The sequence below is a fragment of the Lissotriton helveticus genome, chromosome 4_1, assembly GCF_964261635.1.
Source record: "Lissotriton helveticus chromosome 4_1, aLisHel1.1, whole genome shotgun sequence".
NCBI lineage: Eukaryota > Metazoa > Chordata > Amphibia > Caudata > Salamandridae > Lissotriton > Lissotriton helveticus.
The window spans coordinates 1,284,158,613-1,284,182,981 of record NC_136063.1 but is presented as its reverse complement, the minus strand read 5'-3'; the positions used below and the strand labels follow the sequence as shown (position 1 = coordinate 1,284,182,981).

General features: G+C 40.1%; 1 protein-coding gene across 4 annotated transcripts in view; it reads right to left on the bottom strand.

Annotated features, from left to right (window-relative positions):
- LOC144829078 (putative 2-ketogluconate reductase) overlaps positions 1–24,369 on the bottom strand; it is a 398,272-nt gene that overhangs the window by 66,892 nt on the left and 307,011 nt on the right. For all 4 annotated transcript variants that reach the window (XM_078687848.1, XM_078687847.1, XM_078687849.1 and 1 more), the window contains one exon: positions 12,078–12,174. In XM_078687848.1, coding sequence (XP_078543974.1) covers positions 12,078–12,174 — 97 coding nt within the window. The remainder of the gene's footprint in view (positions 1–12,077; positions 12,175–24,369) is intronic.

Here is a 24,369-nt window from a genome sequence, read left to right as displayed (position 1 = left end):
CAGACAGCCAATAAGCCACTCTTATGGCTAAAACAGATGAAGGGTGAAAACCCCAAACTTTAGAGGTGGTCCATTTCCCTACAGGGGATGGACTATACAGTGGAACATAGACCTGTGAGTAACCATGCCAATGCAGATGGACTCTCCAGATATTTCCACTTAGAACATGAAGATTCAACTGGTCAAGGTTAGTTTAATGTCCCTACGTTTGGGAGGGGGGGGGAGTTGTGTAGGAAAGTAGTATCTGCTTTGTATGGTTACCCCCACTTTTAACTTTTGCCACACTGTTTTTGGCTCAGTCTGACTGGGATCCTGCGATCCAGGACCCCAGTCTATCTGCTTTCTCCCTTACATTGCAATGGATGTACTTTAGGTACACTCCATATTGGATTCTGGGGTACACTTATCAGTCCCTAGTATATGGTACACCATATACCCAGGGCATAGGTACCCCAGAGGCCTCCCATGGGCTGCAGCATATATTATGCCACCCTTGAGAGGCCATCCAAATTGACACAACAGGCCTGCTACTGCAGACTGTGTAAGATGGTGCTTGCACCATTTACTGAGATATAGGCTCACTATATCTCTCTAAGGTCCCGATGTAGGTAATCTCGATTTACCTACTCTTAAATACAGAATCATACCGATTCGGTATTTAAGAGTAGGTAAATTGGAAGTAGGCAGATGTAGGTAATTTTTCTTTTTCAATTACCGAATCAGTATTTGCCATTGATTCCTATGGGCCTTGAAGCCCATAGGAATCAATGGCAAATACCGATTCGGTAATTACCGAATCGGTAAATACCGAATCCTGCCAGGGGGAACGGGGTGTCACTTTGACCCTGTAGCACCCCAATGTCAGGCTTGTGTGCCATGTGGCACACATACATACCCTAAGGGCATGTCTATGTGTCACATGGCACAGGTGTACATGCATAGATGTGCATGTACACCTGAATTCGTTATTTACCATGCAATAGTATTACATGGTAAATAACGAATTCTTAGGGGCCTGTGGCACTCTTTAAAGCGCCACCTACATCTGCATTTACAGATTCGGTATTTTTACAGAGTCTGTATTTACCAATTCGGTAATTTTACCGATTCGGTAAATACAGATTCGGTAAAAATACAGAATCTGTAAATACATGCCCCCTACATTGGAAAAGGCATTTACCGATCGGTAACGGCCGAATTCGGCCGTTACCGACCGGTAAATGCCTACCTACATCGGGCCCCAAATCACTACACTTAAATACCTTTCAGTCACCCCTATGGCAGGCCTTAACAATCCTGAAGGTAGGTTGCTGGATTTTACGTGAGAAGATGGTCCTGCATGAGCCGAGCACCTCTGCAGCCTTCGGAGACCATTCTCCGGGTTGTCTGTGATGCAGCCAGACATATATGTTTAAGTGCATTATAACCTCGCGGTAAATGTTAACTTTAAAATGGCTGCTTAGAAACATGTTGTGTTTGGTGTCAAATACCTTGGAATCATACCTTCACACCAGTAACTGGTACATAAGTGGGTTACCGGTATACCCGGGACCAGCTTTCTCGACCTGGGCAGCACAAAATAGATGCTGCCAGCCACAGACATGGGTCTGCCCTCCTGCTGCTGGGACAAGCTCGCGCAGAGGAAGGCATGACAATAGGCATCCGGTCACAGGGAGGTAAAACCACCTCCCAGACAGGATTTAGTGTATTGGGGCTGGGTGGGTGCACTCTCTGAGTGCCAGAAAGTCTGCACTGGGGGCACATTTGGTGTCCCTGTGCATAGTCCAGCTCAAATCAGTTCTGGGAGCCATTGGCTCCTGCTCTGGCGCAAAGCTAGACAAAGGTCATGGGTGTAGCCACCCTCTGTCCTGCCCTTCCCCTAGGAGGGTCCACAGAATCTTTTCAACCTCTTCCCATGGGTATAAAGTGGGTTACCTGATCTCAGGACTTGGAGATCAGGACAGGATGCTTGGACAGTCCCCTGGACCTTGATGGTTCCCACATGAACCTGTTTTCTCTGACCGCCTGGGTTGCAGTTGCCAAGGCTTGTTGGTGCTCCAGTCAGACATCGCCCCTCAGGTCTTGACATCCTTCGTGGGACAGCTCACCTCCGGATTCTGGTTGTCCTAGTTGTCTCCTGGTCCCCGTGGCTGCAGAGTCAAACAACCCTTCTTCTCACCTGAAGCATCCAACATTGGTGGGCATTCGACTACCGAGCCCCTGGTCACCAGAAGTGACCCAGCCTTTGTCCCCTCGGATTTCAAGTTCCTCTCACCTTGAATCCAGGCTTGGATTCCACCGGACACTCTTCGCCTTCCTGGCAGCAGTCCTTCTTGGCAGCTCTCCATTGTAAACGTTGAACGTTCCGGCATCGCTTGACACCTATGCACCTGGCTCCTCTGGGATAGGTAACACTGGTAGCTTGGTACTCATTGGTGGCGTGGCCTTGGAACCTCCTATGTTCCAAAGGGTTTGCTTGAAGTCCTCTTCGAAGTGTCCATAACCTGTAATTTTCCAACTGTGACTTTCCCATAGATTTGTATGGAGCACGCGTCCGTGTTTCCTCACTGCACCTGTCATTATGGGCTCCCTGTGCCACTCCTCTGGGTGGTTCCTTGGGGTCCCAGCGATTCTACATGCTCTAGGCACTGTGGCTAGTCAAGTCGTGGTTGTTATACCATTTGTTTAGTATATGGTTCGTCTCCCCCTGGAGCCCGCTGTGTATTGTGCTATTTACGAATGTTCTATTGATTCAGTATTGTGCGCTTTATGTTCTAATCTTTTGTAGAGTTTAGTAAAGATAGTTATATTCATAAATACATATTTTTTATATAACTACTGTGTGGTTCTCATTTCATTTATTCATTTAGGAGGTGATATTCTGGTAAAACCAGCTGCTTTTCATTCCTTCAAGATTAAGCCTGGAGGCTGCTCTCCATAGCTACCACTAGGCTAGCTTTCAATAAAGGTTATCTTTGACCTCATACATCATAAGGGTTGTGTCGACTGGTACACAGTGCCCACTTTAATTAGTGGACAGCATATACCAACCCACCTTCTCACACCAATGACCCCTCAATGCCACCTTAAAGGCATCCCAAACAATAAACAGAGAAGCAGAATCTCAATGTAATTGATAAAACTGATAGAAAAGTACAAGTTGGCACAACCCATTCAACCTCTAAAAGAAGTGATTTATTAAAAGGTCTCCTTCTACGTGGGAAAGGGACACGATCCATTCCTAACTCTACAGATATAACTGTAAGGTCTGAAAAACTATTTGCTGTAATCGAAGAGGTCCTTCTTCCTAAAATTTGTGGGAAAATAAATCTGATCTGGAAGCGGCCTTATGTCTAGCTATAAAACAGGTATATTGTTTCTGAGAAGGGAATTGTTCTAGCCAAGGACCTATTAAACCAAAATCTGTCTTAAAAGATGTATTAAGTGCAGGTGTCTTGGGCTTAGGTTGCTTCTTATCTTCCTAAGGCATCGAACTCCGGTGCCTAGAAAAAGTTGACATCCCCTTCTGTGATAACTGGACTTTTAGAGTTAGGGAATATAGTTGTCCACGTGATTGGTAATTGGTCCATAGAAATTGACAAAATTACACATTTTGGCAGTTACCGTTACCCTCACCCAAAGCCATTTTTCTAAGGTATTAGAATGTAATAATTTCCAGCATCAAAGTGCGCCTAAAGAAAACGGAACACTCTGTTGGTCGCAATTGTAGATGCAAAAAAAACCTATGTAACCCAGTCAGGTGTTATCAATTTAGAATTATTGAATACGGTTTTACAAAAAACAATAACAAAACAAGCACTGACCAAGCTAAAAGGCTTGCCACAAATAGCAGACCTTTTGGCTGTGCCAGTGCTTTTGCTCAGCATGTCCCATGACCGGAATTGTTGCTTGGTGTGATCGTCATGATAAAAAGTCCAGTTGATGGCACGGTTTCCTGAGTACAACTTCATTTGCTAGAAATTTGCTATACATAACCTGTTTAAAATGTTAACGTTGGTAGACCAGATCTGTTTATACGACACAGCAGTGTATTCTCAATAGCGTGTATATATTGCTCTCAGGCCGATTCACACCTCTTGCACTATTTTTCATAGGGATCGAAACAAAGCATGCAAGACAATGCATAACAGCATACAATGTAAAATATCAAAAAGAAACTAGCAAAGTTGGTGACTGGCGCTGTAACCCAACTTTCCAACGTATCACAGACAGTAGCAGGGCAGCACTATTGTTATCTGTGTTTTTAGCACTCACTTCACTTTGGATTTAAAAAGAAAAACACATTTTGCATCATCACCTTATCAGTGCGATGTAGGCACAATGTGGAAAGTCAAATTTCAAGTAGTCGACAAAATAACTTGAAGACCTACTTTTCTTCCTTCAATTTAGGGCCTCATTATGTCGTCGGTCGGAAAGCAAACCGACTGACTCGCGTTTGGCGAGTCCAAATGACCGATTACAATGCTTCCGAACACTGTTTGTAATGTCTTTCATTAACTTCGATGGGAGCCTGTGTTCCGCCCAAAAACACAGGCTTCCATTGAAAAAAGGGGTGCTTGCGGAAAACACCTGCACCCTGTGGTAGGCACCCCAGGGTGCCTGCCACACTGTGCATGGTATTAAAGAGGGGTCCCATGGGTACCCCCACGGCCCCCAACCAGAGGCCTCAGGATGAAGGGGGCCTGGTACAGGACCCCAAAGTCAGTTTCCGACAGCCTTTCCGTGTCAGACAGACCTATTCGGAAAGGCTGTCCGAATCAGACATTGCAATCCGTAGGTCGGGAACTCGATCCATCGAGCTGTTCGATTCGGCTTCGATCGACTCAGAGTTTCTGAATGCCAGTCAGAACTGATTCGGGTTGACCGAACGGTTTGCTTTCCTACAGAGAACATCATTATCGATCGGTTTAAATGGTTCTGACTTGTTCAGAAACATAGGTTCGGACACGGTTTAGGAGAATCCGACTGTGGTTCAGAGCCTCTCTGACCGACATCATAATGAGGCCAATTTCTCTCAACCTCAAGCTTAAATCTAGACTTTCATTCCGCTTTGTAATTCATCCAGGCAGAGAGGTAGGGAGGCCCAGTCCTTTTCTTCCTAGTACTAGAATCAGCTTTTCCTGTGGAAGATGCAGAAAGAGAAGAAAATGTAAGTAGGGTGAGGAAGTTTGAGAATTGAATCCTCGGCTGTAAGAGATCCATACAACAGAGAGGGGTCCAAAAGGCAGTTGAAGAAACTTACTTAGATATTTGTAGCTTCTCTTAAAATTGACAATGATAAGGCATGGCTACAGGTGTCACTGGCTACATCCAAGGTAACCACGAAGTGAGAATTAATCTTTGTCTAGCAGGTATTCCAAACAGTCACTGGTTTATATTCTGTCAACATTGAAAGACTAAATGCAACCAATATTTAGCAAGAAAATTAAGCACAATCCAGTTTTTGAGCCCAGTCTGCAGGATTGCCACAAAAGAAGGATCCGATAAAGGCATAGAGCTAGGGTGGTCTGCTGTGACCGAAGAAGTATGCTTGAGAAGTGGTTTCACTAGCCATGAGGGTCTTTAGGTAAGATTGGGTGGAAAGTGAAAGGATGATGAGCATCACCAATGGAAGGGATCACTGACAGAATTTCGAAATCAATGATATTGTGTAACAAATCTCGCAGCAAAAATGTTTACAAAACTATCGTGTCCCTAGCCTTATAATGGTAAGTACAAAAATATTAAACAAAATATTGTTTCACACTAATATTGTTAAAAAACATACAAAAATATTGTTTCTTAATATATATATATATATATATATATATATATATATATATATATATATATAGTTTAACGTAGTAAATCCTAAATATTTTAATATATACTACACACACACACACACACACACACATATATATATATATTTATATAGTTTTACAAGAAACATAAAAAAGATTAACAATTCAATTCTAAAACATTAAATAAATTACCAAAGAAAATAAATAGAATAAAAAACAGAGAAAAATACATTTACAAAATATAAACAAATACTATCAAATTTAAATTATAAACAAATATTAATAATAAATATACTTAACCAACATCAGGAAATGTATTGTAGTCTGAGAATAATAGATATACTATTCCCGCTCCAGTTTATTCAACGGTAGAGAAAGTGCAGGACTGCTAAGGGGTTAAATATATAATTGTCACTACAAACAATACAATAGTAGGGAAAGCTTTGGACATCAGCGGTGTCAAATTTACTCTTCCCAGTCTAGTCTGTGCAACAGTAGGGAAAAGCATTGGACTTAGGATGGGCAAGATTTATCTTTCTCACTCAAATCTATGCAACAGTAGGGAAAGCGTTGGACTTCGGAGGGGTAGAATCTAATATTCCCACTTCGGTCTGTGCAACAGTCGGGAAAGCTTTGGAGGGGTAAAACGTACTAGTCCCACTTCAGTCTGTGCAACAGTCAGGAAAGCGTTGGACTTTGGAGGGGTAAGATTTACTAATCCCGCTCCAGTCTGGGCAAGAGTAGGGAAAGCGTTGAACTTCGGAGGGGTTAAATTACAATTCCCATTCCAGTCTAAGCAACAGTGGGTGAGCTACTTCACTTCAAACACACTACATATTTGAATAACCTATTAACTTAGAAAAAACTAAAAAATCTTAATGTAAACATTATTACTTATCATAAGATAATATATATATATAAAATAAACAATTAACTCATTTACAAAATTAATAAACAATTTAATAACTAATTTTCAATTACAACATTAGTGACTATTCAATATTTACTTCATTAACTTACCACCCCTTATGCCTACAAACCTAGCACACAACTAAAATATGATTAAAATAAATCAGTATTACATAATGTACATAATTAGGAATGAATCCAATAACTAATCATACATTAACAATTTATTCTTAATTAATATTTGACTTTCCACCCCAAGAAACCCACTAGCCGTACCTAAAATAAGTGAATATCACAATATTTAGACAATAGTCAATTAAATATTTAGTAATCCAGGCCCTGAAGTCTAGCAAAGGTGGCAAAGCTGCAGGCCCTGACGGGATCCCATCAATTTGTTTAAATATAATAATAATCTTTGGGGCCCCCCTTCTAACTTTGCTTTTTAGAGCTTGCCGGAGTGAAGAAGTCCTGCCTACATGGCCGGAGTCTCTTATTGTTTCCATATTTAAGAAGGGAGACCACAATAGTCCAGCACAATACAGACCTACCACCATGCTGGACTCTCCAGTTAAGGGTCTGGAAGCATCCACCAAGGCAGACTGCAAAACTGAGCAGACTCCAATAGTATTATCTCGGATTTGCAGTATGGTTTCCGTCACTCCAAAACTTTGGACCAGCACTAAGGACTCTGTATGAAGACCAACGGATGTAGTCCTCAGAAGTTCCTGAAAATGTTATATTATTGGCCAATTTCCCCTCCTTGTCCCCCCTTTTAAACACCACTGTATATTTAGACACCTTCACAAATATCGCTGAGCACTGAATGTCACCTTTCTTCACATTTGCTCGCCATTATGTATGTTGTACAGCCTTCTCATATTTGAAATCAGGGTATTTATAAATGAAAATAATTTATAAAAGTAAACATTTTTTTACCCCAGATTGTTTGGATTTACATTCTTTTTTCCCCCTAGATGAAATCACTTCAAAATTTATATATTCTTTCTTCCTTGATGAAAACACTTTGAAATGTATATATTGTTTAGGATTCAGTACAACTTAAAGAAATAGTACACACCCATGATAAGGATCCAGCCAGTCTTACTATGGCATAAGGTCTGGTCACCTGATCACACAGTGTTCAACCGTTCCATCATAATTGTCTAAGAACTACATCTGCATATAAAATCCCCTGGGTCAAATTCGTGGATGACATTTTGGTAGGTATTGGTCACCCTGAGTTTTTTGACCACCCTGATAAGAATCCAAAGGAAAGCCCTTAACTTGAAATGCTTATCACTACTTAAGGAATCCAGGCTATCCACAGATTACAAAACCTTCTGTCTTGAAGAGCCAATTGATTCTGACCAGCTATAATATGGAACCTTAGTTAGCTAACGTGTACAATTCAAGCCACAGATTTGTGCTGACCCGGTTTCTGCTGAATATCTTCCATCACCTAACCAGTTTTCCCACTATGAATAACTGGTCGCACGACCCTGTGAAATGCCCATGCGATAATATTTCTATGCAGAGAACCATCCATATTCTTTTTTTCTGCAAATTTAACTTAGGTCAGAGAACATTTTTTATTAAGCCTCTGCTAAAACAACTTAGTTGTGTACAATGTCGACCAGCTTTTATTGATCTGTAATCACTTTCGAATTTGAACATATGTGCTGCATTGTCATGGTTTTTATTTGGTGACATAAGATGCAGGAAGCAGCTGTAGAAAACCTCATTGATTAGAAGGTGACGTCCGTTTTTGTTTATGTCTGTTTTTATTAACTTTTAACTGATTTTTAACCTTGATTTTGCCGTTTTTTGTAGTTTTTATGATTCAATACGTGATTTCGAATAAAGCTTATTTTGACGTCTATTTAGTAATAAACAAAAATGAAATGTTAATTATTACCTAATTAACTTCCCACCCAATACCTCTACAAATGTAGCAATCCACACCTAAAATATAAGTACATTAAATCACTATTAAATAATATACATAATTAATAGCAATCATATGCTTACTTAAAACTTATTAACTAATTAAAATGATTTATTACTTAACTTCCCACCCTATCCCAATACAAACCCACCAACCCGCTACAAGACTATAAAATACTATTACCAATTAAATTACACTCTAAATCATTTACAATGGCAAACTATATTTAATAAAATTATTAACAATCATACAAACAATAGTAATACATAAAATGAATATAGGAACCCAAAACACCCAGACAAACTTGACAGTAGCTGATTTACCGGCGTCTTATTAATTGGGAAGAAATAACAAAATAAGAAATTGGCTGGAAGGGTAAAATATACATTCATCAAATACCAGGTAGCAGTGCAGTCACTCTTCAACACAAACAGCTTCAAACGGCAGAAGAAAGAGCTCTTGGGACAATTCGGAACACTAGCTGTTTGTAATCCAAGTTGGACAGATAATATTATGTACATACAGTGAATGCATAAATTATATAAAACAGAAAGTTTTTATTTTCGATGGACAGCATCGCAGAAGAAATTCTAATACAGGGACACCTAGATGGTAATTTACTCATCCATAAACTATATTGTTTTGCCTTCATTAAGAAATGACTGTTTAATGTCATGGCTTAGTGTGGGTGTTATTCCACTAGGCCAAAGTTTAAGGAGTTTGCAGGAATACAAGATATTTGAAGGGGTAAAGTAGTGTTGTTAGAATGGAGTTCTTCACATGGAACACTCTCTGTCTATAAAATTTTCTTGGGTGTGGATCCTCAGTCTTCTAGTATTGACATTTTGGGTTTTATTCTAGCCCATATAGGGTCCCCTTAGCCTGTATCACCATTTTAATATATTTCATCCATAACTGTTTTGTGTTTCTTCCAATTAAGCTCCTCCAACACCGATCCCTCCACGCTGAAGCTCTGTTGTCTTGCTGAACGGGACTAAGAAACAGAATCTAGTCTTATCATCATACTGGACACCTAAGTGTGCAATGCATCTTGGAATTGTGACATGATCTACCTTTATTCTGCCATTTTGTTAGCTGGGTGCCTTCTAGTCCACAGAACATTGTATGGTTTGACGCCCTAGCCACTTGCCATGCCACGCAGACTCAGGTGAACAGACTAGGTGCATCATGCTTCTGTTCAGAAATGCTTTTCATCCTACGTGCCATTCCAGGCAACTCTACATGTCTGCAAGCCTTTGAAGCAACACCTGTTATTTACAGGGCTTAAACGTAAAACCAAGGTGGTAGGGAGTACTCAAGGTTATTGATAGTATGTCGAAAGGTAGCACCATAATCACAGATCCTAAAAATTGCCCAAGGTTTATCCTAGTTGTCCTTTTGTATCACAGAAGGAAGCAGGAAGGTCTCTAAGGCTATGTGAAATGTTCCTGTGTGCTTGTGTAACTGCGGTATCGTGGGTAAGTTGTGAATGTGACATATGCGCTCACGTTCAATTTTGAGTTCAGATACTCCAAAGAGCATTTCACATGATTTAGGCATCATTTTCCTGACATTTTGGGTCATTTCGGATGAAACATAATTATGTGATTTTGCCCACCCTTACTTCACTCCTAAAGAAATGTTCTGCATTTTCATATACGCTGTAATGCTGAGAGGAGGGAGGAACAATCTAGGAAAGGTTATAAGGAGATTTAACTAGAGATATGCCATCACACAAGTGATTTTAATGTAATCTTTGACCTGCCTTTAGCAGAGGAACTCCCCAGGTAAGGTGATTATGTTTCTGGTAACCTTCCTTTACTACACTGGATTCACATTATCCCATCAATACTGATAAAATATAGATATGTGCCCTCTTCACAAGGCCAGCCACGCACAAATAAACATTCTAAGCCAATCAACTATCATCTACTCACCTGAGTATGCCATCGGAGATATAGACAGTTCCTCGACCAAAGACTCAGTGATCAATACACCTCACCGTCTGGGAGCTTGATCCTAACCCACCATCTTGCGCAAGCCCAGGGATATCTAAAATGGATTTATTGACCTCCATTGCTTTAGCACTCTCACCTTGCACCATGTATCTATCAGGCAGGCTGAACATTTAAACAAGCTTAACATGCAGTTGGGATTTTAAACCAAAGGACTGGGTCACCACATACCAGGGGAACTTTACATGAGTTTTCCAACAAGAATCCACTCCAGTCACCCAGATAAAAAAAGATCTGATCACACGATTAATTCTTAAAACATGGTATGCTGCCACCACTGCTGTACATGCTAAGCCCAATAACAGGAGCAGTAGACTACTTTCTCAAATGATGGAATGCTTGGTGCACCCCTCTAGGTCAGAGAACAAGTTCAAGACCTTCTCGTAGTCAGGAACAGGCCTACGATTCTGCAAACACACTATTTGAGCCTGACACAAGGGCCAAAAATAAAACGTCAGGATGCCAGATACATGTAGTCAGGCAGTCTGGGTACGGGAACACATCTGTTCACTATGCAGGGGACTTTCCTGTCCCAAAACCCACTCTAGCCTGGGTTGGAAGAGGTGAGTAGACAAAGTTCAAGGATTAGCCTTGGGCTGTAGAAGGCCCCTATCACTATAAAGGGTAATAAAGAGAAAGACAGCTGAAAATGCACTGACTCAGGGCAGCCGTGAACTTGCAGCTTCCTACAGTCAGCGCAATCATGAAAACAGGAGCTGCTGCTTGAAGCAGCCAGTCTGACACTTAATGAGCAGCAGGCACTTCAAAGGGGGATAGAGATCCCCATGCATGCAGGTCCAGTAAATGGCTGCACCCATCTGCAAGGGGATTTCTGGGGGGGGGGGTCCGTAGGACTCTCTTCCCCCCTTCAGAACACAGTTGTAAGATGGCATCCTGACTGTGGGCCTTCTTTCTGTGGTGCAAATCAGTGTGCCTCCTGATGGCCTCTTTGCACCTTGCACAAATTACGAAGGTGGGTACTGAGGCAAAGTTAAAGCATTTTCCTCAATTGCAAATGAGGGCACATCTTTTAAGATAGAATTGGTGCTGTGTGTGTCCCGGCACTGTCTGAATTACAGAAAAGGGCACACGAGCATCTGCGGCCCATATATACCACTACAGTGCTCTGGGAGTGTCAAAAATAGGTACACACGCCCATTGCCTCCCCGGAGTACTGTACTTAATATGGCTCCAGGTTGGGCTGTTAAACCATTTGGGACATCATTTACCAGAAGTCACCTCACAAGCGTGTTACCTTAACTGCTTTTATCTAACTCTAGCGATCAAGGTTTATTATGCTCAGAACGCTAAAAAGATGTACAAAAACACAAAGCCTTGCAAAATGTAGGTTAATAGGCTTGGTTGATAAAAAGACAGTACAACATAAATCTTGAAGCTTTTTACCTTGGCAAGGGTTCTGGGTGCGTCACGTCAAGGGCAGCTGCTTTTATGGACCCGCTTTGAAGTGCCTCCACCAATGCATCTTGATCTACAACACGGCCTGCATTAAAGTAAGAGTGCATTTAGCGTCATGTTAACAGTGCACACAAACAGTTCTGGTGTCCTAACCCATTTTTGGAATTCAGTAATCAACTTGTGGGAAGTTTAATCCTAAAATAGGAATATATTTCTTACTTTTTGGGACTTGGTGAGCTTTAAGGTGCCCTCCTAAACCATAAGTACCATCTACCGCACATGAAGAGGGAGAAACACCCGTTCCACATCCAAGAGTTTTTATACCTGTGATCGCTGTGCTGGGCCCCAGTGCAATACACGGGACTGAGCAAAACTGAATAATAATAAAGAATACTGCCTTAAGAAATCAACTTGTTACAAGATTCAGTCGGCTTATTTGCTCTCTGTCGGTTGCGTTTCATCTTACAACGCGCTACATCTACTAAGACTATCACAATCAATTAATGGCCAATTAGGCACATTTAAAATGCTAATTAACCTTGGGAGATTCTACCTCACTTATGATAACGGAACGTGAAAACTTGCCAGTGTGAGGCTATAGATACAAGCCGTTTTATACTTTTTTCATTTTCCCTGATGAAGTTCCCGGTATGGGAATGAAACGCGTTGACTGGAGTGTCTATGTTTGATGATTTTGAAACAATTTGAAATAAATAAAATATTTTCTCACCAACATTTGACTACTGGATTTTGTGAGCTGTGCACCCCCTTTGGACATAAAAACGATTTATTGATCAGGAGCACAATGACGTCACGCAACAGCTGGCGTTGGCGTTGTTTGAGCGGCTAACTCACTAATTTGAACTGGCGTGAGGTGCGGAACGAGTGGTCCGCCCTTGCTCCACTAGACTATTACCATCTACCATAAAATAACATATATTATAATGTAAAGAATAACACTAATTATTGTAACACTTAACATAATGCAATGCAATGCAACACAACATAACATCACATCTTGATCTCTAAACCATTCAAGGGTTTTTGCCCCAAAATATTAAATAAAATAGACATACAAGCGGTTCTCATTCTCAGCAATGCTCGCTTGCTTCCCTGTGCACACTGCACTCTGTTAGGCACGGATGCCGCGTGCACCCGTCTCAGCTATTACTAAGTTTGCCAGACTGATGCTTCATACAGCCCTGAAGCCTGTGATGTCATCACCATGGAAAACCCATTGGCTTGTGGGCTGAACTCCACCTCCTAAAGATGTAACAATACAGTTAGCCCCAGGCGCATCAGCCTGAAGCCCTGCAGCTCCAGGGCTTCACGTCAATCATGGCATATAGTCTCAGCCATGCCACCCTTTCACAGCTCGTAACAGACAGGGGTGGAGTCATTGTTTTAGTATATTACACATTACATGTGGGATTTTCTGGTTTGCAAATTTTAATTAATGTTATTCTTAATGGTATTTGTAATTCACTATAACCAATGGTTTTTTTCACGTGTATACAGGATTTATGATCTCAGTCCACCATACAAACACAAAATGCTTTGTACATCAAGCCCTTTACTCACAAACAGGCAGACATAATTGGAGCCCAATTAACATTTCCAAGGGTGAAGAAGGCGTAAATTGTTGCTGTTAAAATACTTTTCAATAATTATTAACAATAAAATAATAATATCAACCACAATAATAATGCTAATAATAATAATAATATTGGACTACTAGATTTGGAGTAAGTTTCAGACATTTTCTTGGATACACAGAAGAAACTAGCAGAACTACAGCAAATCCACTACAATCACAGATTTCGAGGAGTACTCCAATGGGTAACATTTACATTGGCAGAGTATTTTTAGGAGGAAAATTCTGTAAGCCTAAATGTGACAACTGTAAAATATTTTGTCCACTATGAAAATATGTTCCCCATGGAGAACCTTCTTCCCTTACATCTCCATTGAATATGGGGGTGTTCCATCCCCATTCCTGCTCTGATAACCCACTTACCCATGCCTTTGAAGGGATCTAAAATACTGGACTTCCAGATTGGAAAATTCTTCACGGAGTTTGTGAATATCAATCAATCATTATTTGTAAAGTGTGGTGCTGTCGCCCCTAGGGGTATCTAGGTGCTGAGGCTGCTGCATCTGCCTAGAAGAGCCAGGTGTTGAGTCTCTTTCTGAAGTCTCCTGTGAGGGGATGTGCGGAGGGGGAGGCTGTTCCAAGCTTTCGCGGCAGTGCAGGAGAAAGAGCGGACCCCACAGTGGGCATGACAAACACGGGGGACGTGTACAAGGGCTAGTGAGGAGGAGCGCAGCGGTCTCGAGGGAAGATGCCGTAGTTGAGGCGGCTGGTGACGAGGGCCTGAGTGACGGTCTTTCTGGTGTTCAGAGGAATCTATCTGAAGATTCTGCAGAGTCAGCCGAGAGTGTAGCAGCAGGAGGAGGGGACTGCCTTGACTTGTCATTTCATGTTGAGTTGGCTGCAAAGGTTGATGCCGAGGTTGTGTGCATGGTCAGTGGGAGTGCATACCTATATCGTATATATATTTGTGAGTGATCAACAAATTTTGCAGGGTGGCCCCCATTAAAGTAAATATATTCCTTCACAAAGCACGAACTTACAAATGCAATGAGTCGTCCATAATGGCAGAAGTTTTGTTTGCTCAAGTGTATCTCATGGATGTCAAACCCCACCAATCAAGATTTCATCAATCAGGATTGAGATTGTTCACTTTGATTTTGTAGTGACTTACCTTTGTATTGCTCTTGGCTTAATACTAAAGGCGTAAGCCAGGGGTATTACAGGAGTAAGGTACTCTCACCCAGACTAAAATCTTTGCAATCCAGACCTGTTCTTTTGCAAATAGCATATTTTATGGACTCAAGGGCAACTTAAGTGCATAGAACACGCTACGATTCGGGAACATAATGATTTGTGGTACTCTTTTCCATGTAGATTTTATTCTTTTGATTCTATCATCGTTTCGTAAATTTACAGCAAGAGATTAAATCACCACTAGAAATAGAATGATGAAAGCAGATATCAATAGAAGGTGCCTCAGTGGATATATCCAGGAAAGTTGCCTCGCGGACATAAAAACTTCTAGAAATTAAACCATTTCTACATACTTAGGTCCTTATTGGTTTGTACAACAGTCTAACAATTCCAATGAATGTTTTTATTTATATTATGTCTTCTTTAAAGCCTCATTTAACGTTAGCCATATAGATAGGGACAAAGTTAGTTTCAAAAGTAGATTTTGTCTCACATGTATGGAACTTAATTATTGTCTATTTGTTTGGAATGTATGCATTTTAATATGCATATATAGTTACATTGTAACTATAAAATACGCTTTTTTTGTTGTTATTAAAAGAGGAAAAAGTAACAGTGAACACAAAATCCTTCAGGCTTAAAGTAGAAAGATGTTAATCACAGTGACATCTCCCCAAAATACACCTCACATTAAAAGGAAAGTACATAAAAAACAGACATTTTGTTTCCCTGTATTTATTGCTTTGATATACACATTAAAAGATGCTACCGCTTTCTTCAATGATAATATAGTTCACTAAAGTACGTTCTAAGGCAAGGGTAGATGGAGATGTGATATTCTTCGGAGTATTAGTTGTGTTTTTATTTCTAAAACAGAAACATCTGAATTGCACATTTTTCAGAGAGTATGTTATTCAACTTTTTAATTGGCCACCTTTCGTCACATACGAGTTGTCACTGACCTCTCAGAGGAATGTGCACAAGGCAGTTAGGAGGCAGGCTGTACGCAGGAGACAGTTTCACAAAGAGCTGGCATGAGGGAGGCGCAACTGATGTCGCTGCACTACGCGCCACGCCTAAAGGCTGTTGCGAGATGTGAGCAGCCTGCAGAAATTTATATGCCTTTTATTTTAAAAGATATAATTACCACAGCATAATAGCTCTGGAGGTTAATGCACTTGATGGCGAGATCTGTGATTTGTCTAGTAACAGTTTTGACTGATGATAAAGCAGCATAGAGGATTAATGATCCTGCTGCAAAGCACAATGTATAACATGCAGAGCACACACTTGTATTTTATGTGGCTTACTGCTTTTGTTACAGAGATTCTCTAGTTATTTGGAGTTCATAAGTTAAAATCCTTTTAATATAGTACATTCAGCTATGAACATCAAAACTCTGCATGCAAGGTAGAGGTATAAAACCTTATTGCTTTTTTCCTCAATCTTTCGTTATACTAGGGTTGCCAAGAGGGTTCCTTTAGGTAGTAATACAATTTGATTACTATGATATCCCCAATGATTGTGTTATGTTTCAAAACCTGAGTTTACGGGCCAGATTTAATAACACTTTGCACTTGACACAAACTTGGAGTAAAGTGTTGTTTTGGACTTTACTTTCCAGTAAGAATCTTGAATTGCATTGGACAGTAGCCCTAAAGTAACACAAGGTAGCTGTTGAAAAATATATATATATATGTCCATATAAATCCATGTGTATGCACTTCAGAGATATCATGCTTAGACCCCCTATCTGACCTTGACTGGACAAGCTTCAACAACTATTTTAAACGCCCTCAGAGGCCACTTTGCTTGTGCTGACTTCATGATAGTTCGTTATCTGGTCGTGCACGTTGTTTACACAGTGCTGAGACGGCCTTTCTGGTCTGCCCATATCTAGCTGTTTATAATTGGCATGGTGCAGATCTTGCACATCCTGTTAGCCATATTTGGCTTGGTGCCTTATTCTTGTTCCGCTGACATGGCATTACTAACCGTATATAGCACCCAGAAACCAGTCAATCTGGGAAGAAGCAGTCTGGAAGCCCATAAGGCAGGAGACCGGACTTCTTCCTTGCTAATTAGCAATGATGCATGCATTTGCTTCTAATAAAATAAATTTTGCTCTGTTTCTTAGCAAACCTGCTATGTCTGGTGAGTTTCAATCATTTGCTCCTGGGAGAGTGCCAGTATTTCCCCATCAGAATGGTGTCAGAAAAAGTGGGACATTGGAAGACTGTGATGTCATTAGTCGGTAAGTGAGCTGTAAGCTAAATAACTAACTTCCCTTGCTGCAAGTGACCTTTCAGTCTTTCAAATGCGTATTTAACACATAATATTAATAAAAAGGGGCATTAACTGGCATTTAAACTAAAAAGGGGACTGTAGATATTCTCTGCATCAATACATTAATTGATATGTGGCATACCCTGCAGGAGTGCCTGGGTTAGAGAATCATTTTTGTGTACCTACACATATAAGAAGTAGGGACTGATAAGTAACTATGTTACTTTATGTAAAAAAAAATTGACAAATGGCTAGACCCTTCGGAGGTCTTATAAAAACCACTGCAGGAGCGCTTGAGCTAGGATGGGGTATTTATTTTCCCCAGAGAAAGAAACCCTCCCAGAATATAGTGAGTGGAGCTTCTTATTTGCAGGTTGCACCGGAACACAGGGAAATGATTTTGAAATTGCGTAGTATGTCATGGATGAATTACTGCATTTAAATAGTGTATTAATCTTGATTCCTTGAAATGTTTTCTTTGAATTATATGAACAATAGAGAAATAAATAAGTAAAATGGTTTCATGTAATGTCTCTGGCTCGTCCATAACTGTTGATTTTCCTCTTTTTAACACATTCTATCCACTACCTAACAACTGTTCCTTTGTTGGAGACCTTTTGTATTTATCTTTGTAAGTGCACATTGTGAGTAAAAAAACACATTTCATGAAAGTGGATCTTGGAGAAAATCATGGTAAGCCCACTAGAAAGTTGTTTAAAAACTGGCAGGAGAGAAAAGTTCAAAACATATCATTACCAGATTGCCCTGCAAATAAAGGTAAGAATATAACTTTTATAAAATATGTTGAGGAGTTGCGTGCTACTATGGAAAGTGTAGATGCAACAAAGTATAGAGATGTGAAACTTCAATTATTATATTCCTAAAATTGTAAAAATTAGAATTAAAACACAAGGCAGAATAAAAGAGTATAAACTCTTTGCATACATTGTCTTATGTTTCAGAGAAGATATTTTGTGTTTGTTTATGTACATAAATTATGTAATGAGGATTATTCATGTTTTATGTATGTATTGCGACTTATATAGCGCACGTATCATTTATGTACCTCTTGAAAATTTTATCTTATAACAAATAAAAGTGCTCTGATACCTTGTGGATAGGTAGAGCTATAAAATACAAAACATTATAATTTTAACATAATAATGTTAAAACTAATTTACCTAGAAAGAGGCACTCAATAGGAAAAAAAAGTAGGCCCCACAGAGAAAAACAAATGTGTGTTTTACACAACTAGAACATAACAAAAATTAAACATAGATGCCCAACCTTTTGTTAGTAGTGCCTATCACCTACCTAGCATCTCAGTGGTAACTTATATGTACACAAATAGGAATTCAGAGCTTGGCAAAGTAGTTTCATATGCCAAGTCAAAGAATCAGTAAAATGAGCACACAAGCCTAGGGTTTCAAAAGGCCCCTGTGCAAAATGTTGCAGGACTCTAATGGCATACCACTTTATAATAGCACAAGGTTTCGGGATGTGCACCGCCTAATGTTTAATTATACTTAGTCCGTGCTTGAGGGTATCACTCCCCTCCAGGAGTGTAACTGATACTTCAAAGTGTAGCAGACTAATTGATCCATAGGCCTCTCACCCTTGGCACAGGTTTTTGGGGCTGAGCAATATTCAGCAAAAAGGTTTACATAGAATGATTTCACTATGAAATTCGTGTATCGTTCCATCAAAGTTCAATTTATTCATTTCATCTTGATATGTTTTTAATCACATATTCCAAACGATATTTTCATTTTGAACGTGTTTATAGAATTCCAATGCATTTCGGTGCTCCATGAACCTTCATCAGGGAAAATCTAGAATATACAAATAAACATACTTAATAAGGAGTCCTATGTCAGTCCCAGTGCATATTAACCTTAATCATTTACGCGCGGCTGCTTATCGTTTGTTAGTTGCTGTTTGGATTCTCAAATTCCCTTGCTTAAGTTTCAACTCTCGCGGGTACTGGTAGCGCGGCGTCTTTTCTCCTCACGATATTCGTTCGATGTGTTTTACAGAACTAGCGTGAGCCGGGTATTTACGCTGAGCGCATTACGCGCATGGGCGGTGAGGTCAGCACCCGCGAGGTATGATTAATAAAGCATAGGAAAAGAGCTTTAGTTGAGGACGCTTAGCAAGCCGGCAGGCGGCCAATAATGAGGCATTTTCCTGTAAACAATCCAAGCGCGATCACGGCGATCGAACTCTTATGAGTAGAATGGGTAAAATAAACTGCAATATCATCACCTGTTTAACCACGAACCCCGCGCTTGCGAGAGTTGAAACTTAAGCAAGGGAATTCGAGAATCCAAACAGCAACTAACAAACGATAAGCAGCCGCGCGTAAATGATTACGGTTAATATGCACTGGGACTGACATAGGACTCCTTATTAAGTATGTTTATTTGTATATTCTAGATTTTCCCTGATGAAGGTGCATGGGGCACCGAAATGCATTGCAATTCTATAAACACGTTCAAAATTAAAATATCGTTTGGAATATGTGATTAAAAACATATCAAGATGAAATGAATACATTGAACTTTGATGGAACGATACAAGAATTTCATAGTGGAATCATTCTATGTAAACCTTTTTGCTGAATATTGCTCAGCCCCAAAAACCTGTGCCAAGGGTGAGAGGCCTATGGATCAATAAGTCTGCTACACTTTGAAATACCACTTTATAATGAAATTTCAAGTAAACTCAATATGTCAATAGCGTAAGCTGAATTTATCATTGGTGTGGCATAGATTTGACTCTCCTTAGATACATGATATGAAATATTAAAAGGCATTCACATTATATGAGTAATTAGTGGCTGCTGTAGGTGTGAACTTCTAAAATAAAAGCGTCCTCCCTTTTATCACACTGCAAGCAATAGATTTTGAATGGCTTGGAATGCCTGGGTTTCAATAGAATGAACTGAGCTCACTGCTCAAACTGTCTGTCGGAAGGGACACGTGTGAACAGAGGGAGGTAATGAGTGGTTTATCGCTCTTTTTAGGGTTTTGTGGGGACATTAGAATACAGCACATTGCTGTCATTTGGACAGCTGAGAGACTTTTCTTTAAATAGCAGTCCAAAATATACATTTTGATTTTAGGAACAGATAACATCATAGAGGCCCTGTGTCATTAATTGTCAGACAGGATTTATGTGTCCTAGAACACAATGCCGTCTCTCCTGAAAAAGTGTAGAAGCCGACAGCTGCCGGTCATAAAACACAACTAGATAAATAAGACAGGGCCTACCCAGGCACAAGCTACAAGAAAGAAACGGTGGCAACTAGATTATAAATTAGTATGAAAGGGCAAATAAAAGCATATGCATTAAACACACCTAGTCTTGAAAATTAGATATATAGTTTCATAATTTTGGATAAAAGAAAAGGAATGAAAGTAGGAACTTTCTTTCCTTTTTCTTTCCTAAAAAGTACATTTGTGGATCTGATGGTAAATAATTACTTATTTCTAAAGGGTGAAACAGACATTTTGTAAGTGTTATAAATAAATGCATTTAAAGACAAAATTAAAGGAATAAAACTTACTTTTCATACGTAGAAACAACCAAAGAGTTAGTAAATATTATTCAGTAATGGCTACATGTAAAATATTATTAAAATCATTGCACTAAAATCGTTTTTGCATTTTTGTGATCTTTATAATGTCTAATAACCCTACTGTGAAAAATAAATAACATAGCAATGTAAAAAAAATCAACATGTGCAAGGTGAGCATTAAGATTTCAATGTCTAAATGGTTAAATATGTTGTGCCCCAAATTGAAAGGGTGAATATTAGTTTCTCTAGTAATGCCAATTTTACTGTATCTTAGTAACAAACTTAAAATATGATTTCTAGTATGGTCTAATGTCTGCAGTCTCAAATACAAAGGCTATTAAAAGTTATGGAAAAAGAGAAGCTCTAGAGACATGTGAATTACATTGCACACCTTAGGAGTTCTGAGCGCATTATGGCATTCTGAAAAGTTCTGAGGGCATTATGGCATTCTGAAAACTAACATTTTGAGCCAGTTCTTTAGGTGCTAGAAAGCACAGTGCACAAGAATAAAGAATAAAACAGCAAAAGTTACATCCTACTTTTAAAACATCAGCACGGAGGCAGGGAGGCACCCTCAGTCCTGCTTCTGGAGAGTTACTTTGAATTGCGATGGCCACATGGGGGTAACCTTGCTCAGACAAGGGACAACAGGTTTAAGGGTCAGAGGCCAAGTTCTGTATTTAGCACTAACTAGCACAGCTAAAAAATGGCAACGCACAGTGAGCTTTGAGCATTTTTTAATTTGAAGTTAGCTACTGTGACAGTCTTAAATTTAAACACGTTTTGTTAGCAGATCACTGATAAAACTTATTTTATCTTAATGATTTCAGAGAGTCACATGCAAACACTCTCTAGTGCAAGCTAAAAGAAGTATTTGTAGAAATAAAATAAGTCAGAACTTTTAAAGTATCTTAAAAAAAGTGAGTGCCATTTCAACATTTAGAGACCTACATTAGATTATGAAAGCATCACAGCATTTCCTGATGCATACATGAACATATATAATTGTGTAAATGCAAATTGTACATTTATTCTATATCCCTTGTAGTAATACTTCCAATGTAGGAGATATGCAGGGCGGGGTTTATCCTACTGAATAACATTATCAAGAGACACAGCGTAGATACCAGAGAGTTCATAAGAATAGGGTATCAGTGTTATTGTTGCACAGTGTTTCAGGATGAAGGTATCAGACACACCCAAGGAGAAGGTCATGTTTTCACTAAGGTAGGAGATGTTTCCACTAAGGTGGGAGATAAAGGGATACATTTCACAATTTTAATATAAATGAATATGGCCTCTCTGGAAACACATTTTTGCAGCAGTATATTTTCTGAATAATGGAATTTACTCACAAATACCTAAGGATAGGTTAGAACATGGCACTTACTGCTTGCAGCTTCAGTAAGGATTCTCTGTATGCACCCACTGTAGCGCACTTATGGATGTGTTGAGAGATGATGAATGATGCTGTTAGAGTGCAGTTTCATGAATATGAGAGGGCTGTACAGATCACGAACAATAAGGTTCTAGAACTAGGGAACCAAGAGATTTGAAAAAATACCCTCCCCATAAAGTGATATTTAAAATAATTAAAATAGAAAAAGGAGGATGGTCAAAACAGAGTGAAAGTCTCTTTTCCGTCGCGCTAAAAGACACCCAGTACACTTCGTTCCCTGTGAGTTCCAATGTCATTGCGCAGGCAGTAAAGAGAGACTCGGACCACCTATATATTGAAGGTGGTAGCATCGTCTTGCAGTATGATGATGACCTCCTTGTGACATCTTCATCACTTGAGACCTGTGAAAGCCTGTGAAAAAGACACTGGAGAACAGCTGATCTACCTCCTTGCAAAAATACCAGTGCTGCCAAAAAAAGGTGACTTACCTTGCTGGGAGGTGAAGCGGTGTGCTCCCACCCCTGTTCCTGTTTAATAGTACTCCCGTGAGTTATTGAGCTGACGAGCTCGTGGATGAAGCACCCACATGCCTGCGAGAGGTACCTGACCTGAGAAAGATGTCGGCAGCCTACTCAGCAAACCCCAAATTTCAAAGACTGTAATCTCTACTGATGACGGTTAAAGAACCAGAAACACCTGTCTAGAGATCAACACTATCTGCGCCAACTGTGGCGAAACACTCGAACACTCATGAAGCAAGCAAGTAACCACAACTGCATTTACCACAATGCCATGGTCGAACCTTGCTGGGAGGTGAAGCAGTGTGCTCCCATCCCTGTTCCGACTTACCTGGGTTTTGTGATATTCCAAGGTACACGCCGCATGCCACCTGACAGAATAAAATAGTTTCAGGGCATTCAGCTCCTGCCCACCAAGAAAGGAATGATGTCCTTCCTGGGGATAAGGAACTGCTGCCACCAATGGGTCCCTAAATGCAGATGCTATGACTAATGAACTTGCAAACTGTTTCAAGAAATTGAAAGAGACATTGTGTACTGCGCCATCATGGGGACTACCTGACTATAAACTGCCTTTCCATCTCTGTTCCAGAGCAAAATTACATTGCAAATGGTGGTGTTGCCAATGGTGTGCTGACAGAGCTGGAAAAGAAAGCCCTGTGTGACACAACTATGTGACTTTGCTTTCTGCATTGATTGGGGGTCAGCAGCTGTGATGGTGGAAAGGACAGCTCTCATTGTGTTGGACTATACTAGTATTGTCTAGGTGCCACATTTGGTGCGGCTGCATTTGGTATGGTTTTTGTTGTCTGGATCGAAACACCATTTTCTGCTGGCAGGCACACAGGTTATGATGGCACCATGTTGTCTAATTGTAATGTCATAATAAGATGCCCACCTGTTAATTTGGCAAAAGTATTACCTGCAAAAGGTTATTCTGATGAGATCCCTTCTCGTAGAGACAGATGAGACCCCTAAGTAAGTTGGTGTTGATATTGTAGAAAATGGCACCACACCAAGATTAGACACTATTAGGAAAGACAGATTACATGAGTGGTACACTGATGGTTTCCTCAGCAGACTGATAAGACACTAAATACAGAGCAGGGTGTGCCATATCAATAGCAGACAACAAAGTTGAAAGTGCAGCGCTGCCACTTGAAACATCTACCCTGTAAGATAAGCTGTATGCTGTAACAAAAGCATGAATACTAGTCAGGGGTAAAACTGTTAACATTTACACGACTCACATTATGCTTTGCAGTTCTTATCTGTGGCCAGTTGTGGAAGTATCATGGATTCATAACAGAAGCAGGGCAACTTATTAAAAATGCTCCTTTAGTACGGATCTTGTTAAAAGCAATACTATTATACACCAGGATAGCGGTAATACAATGTGAAGCCTACACAATTGTTGCAAGCTAATGTAAAGGAATAACAATGGTCTGCAACACCAGATGAACAAAGAGGGTGGATTGATGATGGATGTGAGCCGAATAATTAGGGGAGTGTGCTCCCACACAGTATGTTCCTTTCCCTTACAAGACTGGAGCAGAGACCCTCTGATATTGCATAAGGGAGGATGAATGCGCAGATGTATTTTGCTTCACGGTGATTGGATTGAAATATTTGTTGATGTGGGTGGATACGTTTTCAAAATGAATGGATGTGTGTACAACAGGGAAGAAGATGCAGCAACTGGGGTGCAG